Consider the following 16555-nt stretch of genomic DNA (forward strand, 5'->3'; position numbering starts at 1 on the left):
GAATGTTGTTAAAAGGGGAAAAGAGTCTTTTCATTTAAACGGATCAAATCAAACAAATTAAATTTCAAATGTAAACCTAGTGAAGAACAAATCTTTGAGCTTGTAATTTGTTCTTGTTTTATAGCATTAGCTCAACAGTTAACATCAGTCATTTAAAAGAGTAGAAACAGAAGAGGAAGATCAGATAGGTGAGTAGACCAACATTGACAAGGCATGTATTTATGACACTTTTAATTCTTCCCTTCCTAACACTGTACAGTTAGATTTATTTATTTAAAAAAGAAGTAGAAATACAGAAAGTTACACAAAAAGGGAATGAAAAGTCTTTTTAGCCCCTCTACAGAAAAATTGAAGAAAAGGCTAAAACATTCTTTTATACAACCACCAAAAAAAGAAAAGAAAAATCCATAGTCCACACAAATTCCTGAAGAAGATTTTTACTTGTTCGACCAGGGGGGTTTCCACAAGTTCCGATTCCACCAGACACTTAATTAAATAGTTATAATTAGTAATTCCATAACAAAGAAGGCTCAAAACAGCTAGAAATCATTCCCCCATCTTCAGGATATAACCAACCTGTTTCCATAGCGGAACAGTCGGCAAAAACAAAATCATTCTTCAATTCATCCCCGAAAAAAGATGTTCCTAGTCTCGGCAACTCAATTATTTGCGTCAATTCTTCTGATGTCGCCAAATCTATTGCAGATACCAGCGATGATAAAGATGAAGTTGAATTATTCGGAGAAGTAATACCAATATCAATATCATTATTATTATTGTTATTAGTATCAAACTTGTCCATAGCTGCGGCTTTTGCTGCGGCTGCTTGAATGTCACGCGGGCTAAGTGTAGCCGGTCTAGGAAGCAAACCGGCTAGTTGAGGAAAGTTGAGTATAGCTGAATTACCTTTTATGCTTAACGCTGCCACGTCATGAGCTCTAGCTGCCATTTCTGGATTTGGAAAAGTCCCAAGCCAAATACGTGATTTCTTACGTGGCTCGCGAATTTCTGACACCCATTTTCCCCAATTCCTCATTCGAACTCCTCTAAAAACTGGATGCTTGCTGCTATCGCGATTCCTCTTTATCGACTTGTTGTTACTAATAATTTCATTATTATCTTGAACTGCTACTGAATTCATCTTTACGCAAACATAAAGAAAAAAATATTGAGCTCAATTTTAGTTTGGAATGCAAAAAACTAAGAATATTTTTCTTTCAATATGTCCCAAAAATTAATAGTCACCCACACAACACTTATAAAGGAAGGAAGAAAAGGGGGTAGGGGACTAAGAAGAGGGGGGGATGGGGGACCCATAGAAGAAAGGGGTCATACCCTATGGTAAGACAGGGTCCCCTTGCGCAGTAGGAAACAACCAACCATTTTATTTAAATTGAATCGAATTGAATTAAATAATGATAATCGTAACTTGTAGTTTGTGAAAGTAGGAATATAGCTTTTTTCTAGACTTTTCATTTCACCTATGTTTCACTGTTCATTTCTCCCCTTATCATCTTATATATCACCCACCATATTTGTCCATTCTACATGTGCCCCTAACAGTCATGTCTGATTAATGCTTTATTCATTCAGAGTCGTTACAGTAACTATCAACTATATAAATTCTCACTAATCATGTTATTTTTTGTAAATTCATTTCATGTTAATATCATTTTTTTTTGTGGTGCATTTGGACTAAATACGAAAATATTTATGTAACTTTTGGTCCGAAACAAATCGTAGATATTTATGTGGTTGTAAATCAATTTCATTAAAGTAAAATGAAAAGTTAATTAGTCTAAAATTAAATTACTTTTAAATATATAAAGATATTATTCTTTCTTTTTTTTTAAAAAAAAAATGCATAACATATATTGGAACAAACACTACCAAAAATTTTCTATTTTCCTACTGAATTTTCCATTAAAAATGTTTAATGACTATTTTCACATATATTTTAATTAAATTGGTGAGGAAAGAAAAAATTAAAAAGTTCCTTATTGTTTTAGTGAGAATCTTTTTTTTTTTCATGTATTTTTTCAGTAAATTAATTCAATAGGAAATGAGAAAAAAATCATGTTTTATAATATAAATTGTCACTGATTCTGAGTGATTTTTTTTTTGCCTAGTATTGAAAGAGAGTAATTAATAAAAATAAAAGGTACTAAAAGTTCTTTATGTTTCCTAGTGATAACAAATAAATCTACTAAATATTATGTAAGAAAAAGCACAAGACCCAAGATAATAGTAAGTTTTAGATATAAAATAAATTAATAGAATTGTTCTTTCGTTTTCTTTGCCAATAATTGCTACTCTCTCTGTCCCTAATTACTTGTTCATTTTTTCTTTTATAGATTTCCCTAATTACTTGTCAATTTTGACAAATCAAGAAAGAACATTTTTTTTTTTACCTATTATATCCTCAATTAAATGACTAATTATTTTTAAAAATGTATAACTTTTCATCTACTCCATAATTAATATGAGTAAAATGGTAAACTCACTATGTCATTAATTATTTTCTTAATAGGTGTATCAATTCAAAAGTGAACAAGTAATTATGACAGATAGAGTGGTAATGCCTTCACTAAAAACAGAAATTTAATGGTTGCAGAGTGTAGTGTTTGTACTTTTTTCTCGATAGTATGCTTTATTATGTTTTAGTTACACTACAAATAACCGCTGTTTTTTTGTGTACTTTTTTTTGTGCTACAAAACAAGTATTCCGTTCTGTGCAGAATTAAATAGAAAATAGTAATGGATTGGATTGTTTTATTTTTAATGCACAACAGTTCTTTGTCGACATTATAAAATGGAAAAAGTTTACAAGCTGATCAATTCTTTTTATATTATAAACTATTTTTAAAAGACAAATTTGTCCTCATTGTAGAGGGAAAAAAAACTGTCGATTCTCAAAATCACAAATTACTGAAAGTAGCTTTACTGGATTTGAAACATCACTTTCTTTTTTTTTACTGCGGAGAAATTTGGTGTGAATTATTAGTTTCATCATCAAACTATTGACAGCTTTGAAGATATTCTTTTACTTGATTAACTGAATTTAAATACACTTCTAATCTTGCAATATAATATGACTGAAATACACCCCTAAATTATTCTCATCAAGATTAAGGTGTTTTCAACTCTTCTCTCGGTCATGCTCCTACGAGAGTTTGACACCACTTGCTATGTCATGTTGAAGATCGAGGTGTATATAAGTTTAGCTAGTCAAGTAGAAGAATGTTCTTAAGGTTGTCAATAGTTCGAAAACGAAACTAATAATTTGTCTCAAGTAAGGGGTGTTATAATTGTATTATTTACCAGTGAAAACATTACAAATCAGGAAGCTAGTAAAGCTTGCTTTGGTCTGTAACAAATCTTGTTAAAATTGGAGCTCTTACATATCCCCTAATAAGCTCAAAAAATTAGACTATGAATGAATATTTCAATGCCCGATGAACTCTCCGAGGAGGTGTTTGACCATGAAATTTTTTCATTTTCTCCTAGAGTTGAACTTCAAAAAAAATATATTTGATTATAAAATTTCCAATTTCAGAATTTTTAAGAGTTTAAAAAACATTAAAAAGGTGTCATAACTCCAAATTACTCACAAAAAGTCATAAACAATGCCAGTTTGTATTCATAATCAAACACAACAATTCTAATATGTAGGCTACCTCCTTTGGCAAACTATCCACAGTTGTACACCTTTGCTTAAAGACAATGAAAAGCTTGTCTTTGGATCCATGTGAGCAGTCTATTCCATATGTTGATGGAGAATTGACATTGGATGAACAAGTGTTCTGTGGATTCTTCTTCAACATGGCTCAAAGAAAGTTTAGAAGTTTTACCAAAGATCTCAATCTAGAAGGAAAGCATCCACATCACAACAAAAACATACCAGTGAAATATTCTCATAACTGAAATCTAGAAAGGATAGAATATATGCAGATCTTACCACTGCTTCGTAAAAATAGAGAGTGGTTCTGAAAGATCCTTGGTTCAAGGGCAACAAATAACACCTCGACATCACAAAGTAGCAAAATACAACAATCCATTGTGGTGGAGTGGGAAGTACTCCTTCATCCTTAATCAAGAGGTATCGGGTTCAAGCCCCTTGGTACGGAGTCGCTTTTGTTAGGGAGAGCTTTATCCAATGTGGGGCTTCCCGGCGCGAATTCAGATTTAGTCGAACTCCAATGTGAGAACTGGACACCGGATTTAAAAAAAAATACAACAATCCAATTTGAATTGTTTTTTTTGAAAAAAAAAAAGGTATTTGTAAAAACTCTGAAAGTTCTACTCAAACAAGTAATTTGATCCACGAAATTGGCTGAAATTAACTAATCAAGATGATTAACACAAGTTTCTTTTTTGAGTGAAAATGGGTCGGGTCCATATGGTCAAATAACGGGTCATAACCTAATAACCCACAAACATAACACAACCTTTCTCCTCTTTTTAAATCTATCACAATTATTACAATCAACGTAATAAATGGGTTATTATTTGCCATACAAAAAGTAGAATATTTACTCATTAAGTTATTCAGCTGTTTTTATTTTCATAATTCACATTTTGTGGAAGTGTTCGAATTTTAAAATTTAAAAGTACTGTTTTTAACTTTATATATGTGATTACAAACATAAAGACTTACATCACTATATTGAAAATACAAAAACAACTATTATTGGTCACATATAGTAATGTCTTCCACCTATTATAATCATGCTACCCAAGAAAATAACATGTTCAGCCACTAATTTCTTCAAATATTTACAGGCAAGTGCTTCAAAATCTAAGGTAATAAAGTTGAATATGAAACTGTCTTAGAAAAAAGGGTAAGTTAATATCTGGTCGGTCAGTTAATATAATTACATTTGTATATTAAACAATAATATACAAAGAATATGTATTTATTAACTATTATTTTAGTGAGTGATTATAATATAGTGTAGTTTTCCTTTTATAAATAGTAAATTACTAATTAGCATCTTTACCCTATAGTTATCCACCAATTTAGTACTCCTTCTTTTCCTAATTACTTGTCCACTTTTGAATTGACACACCTATTAAGAAAACAATTATTGATATAGTGAGTTTACCATTTTACCCCTATTAATTATGAAGTGGATGAATTAAAAATTTAAATTTTTTAAAAAAGTTCTACCTTTTTCAAAGTAATTGATTGAGGGTATAATAGGTAAAAAAAAATTGTCCTTTCTTGATTTGTCAAAATGGACAAGTAATTAGGGACAACTATAAAAGGAAAAATGAACAAATAATTAGGGACAGAGAGAGTATTTTAGTAATATCAATATAACTCTATTGGATTTCGAAAAAAACATTTTTTTCTTTTTAACATTCTTTGCTTGTTTGGGTTGGGTTACATTTTGACGCGGCGGGTTATATTATTTTTATCCTATTTTGACTCGGTTGATTAATGAATTATTTTTTATTTTTATTGAGTCAACTCAACCAATGGGTCATGATCCAACCATAGAAAAATTGAACGTGTTAGAATTGATTTTGTCACCCTTATTTGTAGTTAAATTTCTTATTTGTTGGAGTAATATTTTATTTTTTGAGGGCTAGTAATTATTCTCCCATAAAAGGAGAGTTTCCTACTAATTTAGTTGGGATGAGGAAAGAAGGGACAAATAGTGAGAAACGTGGGTAAGAATATATTTGGTGAGTAGCTAGGGTTTTTGAGAGTAGGTGATAATATTGTAATCATTGTCGTTAAATATTTTATCCAAGTACTATCTTCTCTTATTTTGTGTGCCTTATTATAATTATTATTGTGTATGTCTTTGTTATATCCAACTTTAGGTTGCGATGGATAGAAATGATAAAATATAAGCCTAATCGTTTTTCTCGAATTGCTCTAGTACGATGGAACGGGGGAGGAGGGGTCCGTCAGAGAAAATCAACATGATAAAAGAGTGTTTTGCCGTGTAAGATCTTCGAATTAAAATAAACCATAACTATCATCTACTCAATAAAACTACCGACTAGAAAAGTTAGCTTAACGGTAGATTAAATTTTCCCTTCTATAACAAACAAAATCTTCGTATTTGGAGGATAAATTAATGTGATGAATTGTATTGTTGTATATAGAGAAGTATTGAAAACTCTCCTAAACTTGGCATAAATTATTAGTTTCATCTCCGAACTATTAGCAACTTTAAAAACACCTCTCTAATAGACTAACTAAATTTAGATACACCCCCGATTTATCACATGACATAACAAGTGGTCTCAAACACTTTTAGGAACATAGGAATCTTAATAAAAAGTTGAGAGATGTGTTCAAAACACCCCTAACTTGGTGATAATTTAGGGGTGTATTTCACTCATGTTGCAAGATCTGAAGTGTATTTTATTTCAGTTAATCAAGTTAAGGGATATTTTTAAGGTTGACAATACTTCGAGAATGAAACTAATAATTCACGCCGAGTTTAGAAGTGTTTTCAATACTTCTCTCGTATATATGAAAAATGGTAATACTACAACAAATAGCAACAATTTTATTATTACCGTAAAATCCATTATTTATCACAATGTAAACCAATTTTACAAGAAAGAGTGATTTTCATTAGCATTAATTAGAGCATTACTAAGGATGATGTTCTAGGGAAAATTGTTGGTAAGAATATATGTGGTGCAGTTAATTAGAGTGTTGTACTCTCTCGGTCAAGTCAAATTCACGCATTAAACTCCCATACAATAAATATGTACTTCAATGAGAGGATTGTTTCAAAAATCTATTTATAACCCATAGTCAACTTTATTTGTTCGTTATATTAAAAAGAGAAGTATTGAAAATAATTAGAGCTTGACATAAATATTCCTCTGTTTGACTAACTAACCTTGGATATATTCCCGATCACTGCCGATCTGTCACTTAACATAGCAAGTCTTCTCAAACTCTTGTAGGAGCATAGAGAGTGTTAGAATCACCCCTAAACTTGACAAGAATTTAGGCGTGTATTTCACTCATGCTGCAAGATCGAAGGTGTATTTAAGTTCAGTTATTCAAGTAAATGAGTGTGTCAATAATTTAGGGATGCAACTAATAATTTGCGTCTAGCTTAGAAGTATTCTCAATACTTTTCTCTACTAAAAATAAAGTCATCTTTATTTGTTCAATTTTAAAAATTAGGACAAAATTTATTACTTAAGTCCTAAATATAATTACTCATATTATTAACCTAATCATTTTTCAAAATATATGTGCTAGTAATTTGTTAATATATACAATACAAATACTACATGTAAATATTAATTACTTCAAAAATACAAATATCTAACATTTTTGTACAACCTAATCCAAATTATTGTATTTAATGTATAATAATAGAGAACTAAAAAGGCATTTTTATACATATTATATATAAGACAAATTAATAATTTGCTAAAAATAAGAGATTACCAAAAATACAAAATTTAGAAATATTATTGGTTGACGAAAAGTATAGCTCTATATTAAGTTGGTCCCAATAGATAGGTAGGGAACAACTTGAAGATTTCAGCGTAGGGGCCATTTTATTACATAATGTATTCGTCTTTTTATATATGACAAAATATACAAATAATTAAATACAAGTAGGTCAATTGATATGATTTTTGAGGGATTAAATATCTTTAATTGTATATGACAAGATATTTTTGTCTTTTTCTTCCAGCAAGTTCTAACAAAACAACAAACAAGAAAAGAAAATGGAATTTTTGATAATATTTTTTTATTTGGAAAGAATAAAACATCTATAACTTTCTAGAGAAATTTTATATTATATGTATTGGATGTTTTTTTGATCTGATTCAGATTTTGCTAATCCTTACAGACTTACAGTGAAATTTGATATAATCATGCCTTATGGTGAAATGATAGGACTGCTCCACTACTCTTAATCAGAAATCTCAATTTTGAGTCATGAATATGGAGAAAATTTTATTGAGAGTGTCACCTTCAAAATGGGTTCTGTAATATGTGATTCAAATTTAATTATAAGTCGGAGCACTAATATGAATATCAAACGGACATTAGGTGACGTAAGTTTTCAAAATGTTCAATGCCCTCTATCTTTACATAATGATGAATAAATTGCATTTACAGGGACTTTTATTAATGCCCTTAATGTATTACAAATGGTTTAAAATTGCCCTCCTTCCACCTATTGGATCAAAATTGCCCTTAACGTTTTTTTTAGGTTTAAAAATGCCCTCTTTTGACAGAATTATGACGTGACATTATTGGGTTAAATAATTAAACAATTGGCATTAATTTATTGATCCATGTGAATTTTTAACCCACCCACATAAGTCATAACCGATCCGTCCATAGTGAACCAAGCTAGCAAACCCCAAAACAGTCTATCCCGTCAATTCCTATTTTACACCTCCATTTTCAGATTTGTTCCCAATATCTCTGTATGCTAAAAAAAAAAAAAAGGTTTCTTTGGGTTTTGATCTTAGAATGTGATGATGGTAAGAAGGGAATATATGACTTAATAAGATGTGTTCTTAAGCTTTGAAAGTAACTTTGATAAGAGGAAGACTGAAACTTCAATTTTTATACTTGGCATTTTAAGGTTAATTTACTAGAAGTATATTGGTTGTAATTTATAATGAATATAAATGGATCTCATCAAAGGTCAAATAAGTTCATGAACGATTGAAGAGGAACTTTCACAGTAGTATCAGTATGAGCTGATATGGTATATGAATTCATCCTCTAATTCATAAGATTGATTCATTGGTTCCACGTATTTGGCCTTATTACCATTGAATTTTACTTCAATGATTTTGTGAGATATGTTTTAGAGTCCAATAAAAGGATCTATCCGAAGGATTGTAGATTTATACTGAAAATTTCAGTATGAGCAACAGATTTGAAAATAGGCATAAAATGAAAATGAATTGATGGATTAGATTGTTTTGGGGTTTGCTAGCTTGGTTCATTATGGACGGGTCGGTTATGACTCATGTGGGTGGGTTAAAAATTCATGTGGACCAATAAATTAATGCCACTTGTTTAATTATTTGACCCACTAATGCCATGTCATAATTCTGTCAAAAGAGGGCATTTTTAAACCTAAAAAAAGCGTTAAGGGCAATTTTGATCCAATAGATGGAAGGAGGGCATTTTTAAACCACTTGTAATACGTTAAGGGCATTTTTAAACCTAAAAAAAACGTTAAAGGCAATTTTGATCCAATAGATGGAAGGAGGACATTTTTAAACAATTTGTAATACGTTAAGGGCATTTTTAACCCTTTTCCCTTGTCCAAAAGATTTTTATTAATGTCTATTGCCTAAGCAAAGTGTTTATCTTTTCTCACTCAAATAGTTGTCTTCTTTGTTCAAAAAATACAGAACAGGAAAGAATGCTAGTCGGCTCGATCAAGTTTTAGTAGAAAGAAAATTTAAAAATTTAAAAAATTTAATATCTCGAATATGTATATGGGTATATCTCAATTTAAAAGGTCAGGAAGTATACTGCTTTTTTTTTTGTTCAATCAGTATCTTTAATGCAGAAGAATTATATTCACGTATATCTTTAGTCTTGTCTAAGGTTTTTAAATAAAAAGCAAAAAAATAGTAATGATTGACTTGAAATTTTACCAATAAAAGAAAAGAACAAACGCGAAGATCGAACTAGGACAAAACTTTGAGCCCATAACTCTTGAATTCTTGAATCTCCGTTATATCTAACATCAACATATATGATACATTGATAGTCTCTCCATCCCTTATAGTTGTCATGTTATATTTTCCGAAAGTCAATTTGGCTAATTTTCAAATTTAAAATTAGATTACATTATTCAATATTTTAATCTAAAAAAAATTAGATATTTAAAAACTATACGAAAAGTACTATAATTGCAAAAATTTTTTGCATATTAATATGATAAAAAAATACATTGTAAAATATTAGTCAGAGTTCTTATCGTTTGACTCTAAAAAGGGAAACTATGACTGTAGACATTGAAATTTTGTGGACTCTACAAGACGTGTTCAATTCGAATTGGGACTCTAGAAGGTGTGTTCAGTTTCAATTAGAATTCTTGGAGGCTCATCAACCCTAAACCCAAGTTTATGCCTATATAAATGGTACTAAATTCCCTTAAAAGGCATCTCAAAATATCCCATAACCTCTTGGGTATTTTTAAAGATCAAGATCTCGAATATTCCACAAAGGTCATGGAATATTCATAAATACACCACTAACGGCCCTCGAATCATAGATAAATCTTAGGAGAGTAGAATCAAGGGAGGAACAGAATTGTATCCGCTATCTTGATGAATAAAGTTATGTTTCTTCATATTTTATTTGTGTGGTTTATTTATTTTCCATATGTTTAAAATTTGTTGCAAACAAATTGGCACGCCCAGTGGGACCAAATTTGCCCTTCATCTCTTCTCTCTTAAATCAAATCTGAAAATCTGAAGCTGCAAAGGTGGAAGAATGAGTACTTCAAGCCATGTCTTTGAGTTTCATCGAGTCTACACTCCGATAAGCCTTGAAGCAGGGGGCATTTGTAGACATTGAAATTTTGTGGACTCTACAAGACATGTTCAATTCAAATTGGGACTCTAGAAGGCGTGTTCAGTTTCAATTAGAATTCTTAGAGGCTCCTCAACCTTAAACCCTAGTTTATGCCTATATAAATGGTACTAAATTCCCTTGCACCTCAAAATATCCCATAAACTCTTGGGTATTTTTAAAGATCAAGATCTCGAATATTCCACAAAAGTCATGGAATATTCATATAGAGGTCAAATCTAAATCATCCTTGTTCGAGAAATACGCCACTAACGGCCCTCGAATCCTAGATAAATCTTAGGAGAGTAGAATCAAGGGAGGAACAGAATTGTACCCGCTATCTTGAAGAATAAAGTTATGTTTCTTCAGATTTTATTTGTGTGGTTTATTTATTTTCCATATGTTTAAAATTTGTTACAAACAATGACAACTAAAAGAAAATGGAGGGAGTAGTTTAATAAATGAGATATCTTCGTTTTTAATCATAGATCTCATGTCCGAGTCTTGAAATTGAAATATTTTTAGTAGAGAATTATTCCATTTTAAATGAACCTTGCACAACATAAAAACCGGGGTAATATGTTCTGAAAACTAAACCGAATGAAAAAAATCGTTAATTGTAAACTTATACATAAATGGTTTACACGTGACACAAATTTTAATTAGTCAGTTTATTATATTTCGAATACCAAATGACTAAATAAAACAAGAATCCGCGATGTAACAAACTTATACATGGTTATTTCTTGGAACTCTTCAATTCTATCAATAGGTACTCTCAAACTAAACAACACTCCAAGTAATTGAAATGTATGGCACGTTTTACAATTTTTTTAAAAAATCATGATTCATGACAAGTGGATCTCCTCTTAAATTTTGGTTCGAGCTAGCTAGTTAATTAGTTTGATGTTACGTAACTACGTGATTTTAATTTTCTTTTGTTAGGTAATAACATATACATATACTTGTTAGATTTGAAAGCTCACAGTATTTAAACACCAAGAACATGCATGGTGGTTGATCTTGGTCCCATGGGGTGTTGTGTATATATTGTTGCATTGAACAATCATAGTTCAAAGTGTGTGTGTGGTTGCTAGTAGTTGCAACTCTCTCCTTCCCCCCACTTTGAGTCACCTAGCATTAGTCACATCTTCACTTCTGTCCCCAAACCTCCCCACCATCACCCCATAATTCCCGTAACGTTTTAATTTATACACGATCAAAAACATATTCAGAATTTAAATTTTACAAGTATAATTTATAAAAATCTTAGTATTTTAAGTTATGAATTCAAATATCATCTATCTTTGTAGTTTGTACATGTAGTTAGCGCAAAAGAATAATATCAATATGTTTTAACTTATTGTATGTATTATCGCAAGTCATCTTATTAATTTAATTGTGTTAACAAATATACAAAAGTTGATATCATGAATCCCAAAAATGTCATAAAAAAATTAAAATGGTGGGCCCAACCTAGGTACGTGTCCATGCCTAAGCACATCCTTCAAAAGATGCTTACCTAAGAGATATTTATGATATATGATATACTAGTAAAGGAGTAAGTTTTAATTTTTTGGTTACTAATTAATGAAAGTTAATTAAGGGTACCCTACAAATTTCTAATGTTTTGTGGCCATTTTTTTTCTTTCGGCCTAAATCAAGGGGCCCTTTATACGAATGAATATTAAAAGATCCATATCATTATTGACTCTTCATAAATCACCATCATCGTGATAAGTCATACTACTATACAGTACTGTACATGAATTTATAAAGAAATTTGTGAATGTATATATATACACATACATAAAAGTTCATAATTGATGGTTTCTCTTTTAATTTCTACATTGTGTACTTTGTCTGGACCAAAAATGGATAAAATGTCAAGGAGATGATACCTCTACGTTGGTGAATAAATGAAATTTCCGATTTTTTATAAGATTTTGACAATCATTTTTATTTGTTGAAATGTCTGATCATCTAATTTTATAGATGAAGTTGTTAGATATATATAACATTTTTTTATTATTTTATTCATGAATTCTAAGTATATGAGTCACGTCTATCCCAATTTGCTTTTTACTGATATTGGTTCTCATGTTTTACATATTCCATGCTCCAAATATCCAGTCATTTGACATGGGGGGTGAGAGGGATTAGCTTTGGGGGTTGTGAGTTAGTCACAAAACCTATTTTAAGCTCATTGACCTCATAAGTCCTTTGTGTACCTACGAAAAATTTAAAGCTTGAGTATGTATATTATCATTGGAATACAAATAGTAAAGTAAATAAGGATCATGACACAATCAATAGTACGTATACTGACATGGATTGTGGGGTAGTGGTGAGACTGTTCTAGTACTTTTAATTAAAGATTTCGGATTCAAGCTCTAGGCATGGAGAATTTCATTGAGAGCATCACTCCCAAAATAGCCATACAATACACAATTCAAATTTAGTTAGACTCTAATGTGGACACCAAATATAGATTGGAAAAAAAAGTAGGGCATTTGAATTCCCCCAATCAATAATAACTCAAAGTAAATATCCCCAATCAAACAATTATTAAATGCTGTCTATGGAGTAGTAAAATCAAACAAATACCATCTATTGGCTCTACTCTGCGTGTAAGCTTACTAATGGGAAGAGAATAGAAAAAACAAGAAGAAAAAAACTAACAAACGTATAATTAAGAAAATTAAGTTTGAAATTTTAACTGATTTAGATTTTACTTCTCGTAAAAGTTGACGTATTTACTTGTAATTACGTTTCCACCACTAAATAGCTTGTCAATCATTGGTTTTGGCACCAACCTCCTAGACCCCTCCCCNCCCCCCCCCCCCCCCCCCCAAGGACCCCCCTCAAATTAATAAATCCTTTGTTGGCAGACAATTTATTTAGAAGAGAGGATGCATTTGACACATGAGAAAGGGCAAAGTTAGAAGTTTGGATACAAATTCGGTCGAAATCAGTATTTTTTGTTCAAATAGAGTGCTTATATTAAGAAGTTTATTAATCATGTACAAATATTAAGTTTAGAATCTAGTTATTAACACTTATCGTAATATAATTCAATTTTTATAAATTAAAATTCTGACTTCACGTTTAACTATGAGAGTAAATAATGAGGTAAATCTGTAATATGGCCTCCACAATATTCTCATGTTTCATGTAAGTGTTGGAGCAGTCTCAACTCTCAATGCAGAGTACTGAGAATAAGTTGAAAATCGTACAAACAACAAAATGAGCTGTTGATTGTTTCAACAATTGGACTTTTGAACGCGTAGAAAATTGTTACATATTCTATCTTTGAACATTCTTTCATAAACACACTTAATTATGGCCACATATATTTTTTTTAATTCTTTGAATAATAAATTTTACTATATAGTTTTAGGGACCTCTAATAATTTTGATTGACAATTGGGCATGACCATCTGGCCCGATTGAGGACAACGTTAGGCTTTGAATTGTTAGTCCTATATATTTTGTGTAGGGCATGTGTACTAGTACAATTAGTTTGGCAATATATTGATTTTGTAAGTTAATGTAATAAATCCAAAAACATTTGCACAGAAATGTTTCATATCAAGGTTGGATAGGCCAAGTCGGTATCCCACTACTTTTTATACAATTGACAGTTCAATATGGCACTTGTTTAGGGTGCATATGAGCAGTGACGGATTTAGGATTTTAAGGTTGTGGGTGCTCTGAAAGTAGTAGAGTCAAAAATATGAAAAAGACATGTTGATAGTGAGATTTAAACTCAGGCTCAACAACACTAAAAGAGCCTCAAGTACCCACCCAAGAGCCAATAAATCAATTAGATCATTTGTTAATTGGGTGCTCTATGTTAATTTTATATAAATACCTCTTAATTTCTATATAGATATATATATTCCGAGACGAGGTTCATTGGTGCTCGAGTGCCCGACGGACCCCACGTGGGTCCACCCTGCGATGAGGAGATGAGAGCATATCTAGTCTTATAATTATAGGCAATAATTATTGACCCCCCTCCCTCGTCTCTCTTCCCTCTCTCTGCACTCTCGTTCGCCTCTCTCCTCTTTATTTGACCTCTCTCGCCTCTTTCTTTGCAATACAAATATTAACATACAAATGATAACACAAATACACATGGTAACACATAAATACATTACATAAGACAACAAATGAATACAAATGCATATATATATATGAATACACAATAGTCTTTGATTATATATGGATAGAATAGTATTTGTTAATACAACTGTATTTGTCGATACAAATTGTATTTGAATGCAAGTTATATTCGTTAATAAACTTGATACAATTGATTTGCATCAACAAATTGATTCAATAGTCTCTCATACAATTGTATTCATTGATACAAATCAATTGTATTCATGATACAATTATCGATCAGATATACAATTATCAATCTGATGTACAAATCAATTGTATCTCTCTCGCCTCCTCTCTCTCCCATATCTCTCTCATCTCTCTCCCCCCTCTTCCAATCTTGTCAGTATCACTCCTGCTTCTATTATGTAGCTACGAATGTAGGTGATTTACAACAATGATCTTGGAGGGGAATTATCTTAAACTTTTGATCAAGATTATCTCGTGGGCAAAATTTCAAATTTTACAATGTTTGTATATGGAGTAAAATTATTAACTTTTGACCTTGAAGATTTGCATACAAAGCAAGCGAAAATACTTAAGTTCAAAACTACTCATTTACAAATCTACTATTGTTACTCAAGATATTTCTTCCGTTATAGTGTTTTCACATCCCCTTTTTAGAAATTTGACATCTCTTCTCATTATTTCGTTGAAGTCTGCAAATCCATAATGACTTCAACATGTTAATGATGTATGATTGGAATTTCAAGAGCATATACATACTATACATACTTAAGTAATCCTATCTAAGAATTTGCATTTCATAGGTAGACTTTAGTTTATTTTCAAGCCTTTTTTTTCTTCTTTAAAATTTCATCAGGTACATTTAATTTGGAGAATAAGGATAATATAAATTAAATCCACACCTCCCTCTAGAACACCGTACTAGTTGTCACATTTTGAGACCGACATTTTTAATAATGTTAATAACTAATATGAGACGAAAAACGTAAAAAACTAGCTCCCACAAATGTCACTAGATCATGGTAACTAAAATATATACCATAAGTGTATATTAGATAACGTAATAACTAATATACACTTAGGGGTCGTTTGGTTACTGTATAAGAGACATCTTATTCATGTATAAAAAGTTGCATTAGCTTTACTGTGTTTGGTAGAAGTTTTGTATTAGGTATAAAAGTCAGCATAACTTATACCACGTTTGGTTGGTAAGAATTTAAATGTTGTATAATAGTTATTCATGTATTAATTTATACGGTGTTTGGTTGCATTTTTGTAGTCCTACATAATTAATACCAACATAACTTATGAGGGAATCTATGTATAAAGTTATGCAGGGTAGAAGGTGGAATAAGTTATGTGGGTATTAGTTATACATGTATTAAAATGATAGATTATATATTTACCCTATTAATTTATTTTTTATTTTTTAATTGGAAACTTTACTGTTTCCTATATACGTTTGTTGTTTTTATTTCTTTTTATATATAGATCATTTTCATTTCTTTTAATTTATTTTATTTTATTTAATTGGAAACTTTACTGTTTTCCTATCTACGTTTGTTATTTTTATTTCTTTTTATATATAGACTATTTTCATTTTTTTTTATATTTACCGTTTTTATTTATTTATGCAAATATAAATATTTTTTTAATATTAGAGATTTGATTGTATATTTTTTGACGGTACATATGCTAATCAAATATTAGCATTATGCTGGAGTTGTTCTATCAGTTTAGGATTTTTTTGTTTCCAAATTAGATTATTTCTAGTTGTTTTTGTTTTGTCTATTTTGTTGACCGACTTGGTCACTCTTGGACCTTGTTTGGACACATTTTTATTTGATGAATAAATAGACATGGTCCAATGTT

General features: G+C 30.6%; 1 protein-coding gene across 1 annotated transcript; it reads right to left on the bottom strand.

Moving 5' to 3' along the window:
* Positions 1-237: 237 nt before the first annotated feature.
* LOC125842002 (dehydration-responsive element-binding protein 3-like) lies at positions 238-1160 on the bottom strand. The gene has a single exon (XM_049521195.1). It carries the CDS (start codon positions 1139-1141, stop codon positions 506-508), a length of 636 nt encoding a protein of 211 aa, XP_049377152.1. The 5' UTR covers positions 1142-1160; the 3' UTR covers positions 238-505.
* Positions 1161-16555: the final 15395 nt, after the last annotated feature.

The sequence above is a fragment of the Solanum stenotomum genome, chromosome 10 (genome assembly GCF_019186545.1).
Source record: "Solanum stenotomum isolate F172 chromosome 10, ASM1918654v1, whole genome shotgun sequence".
NCBI lineage: Eukaryota > Viridiplantae > Streptophyta > Magnoliopsida > Solanales > Solanaceae > Solanum > Solanum stenotomum.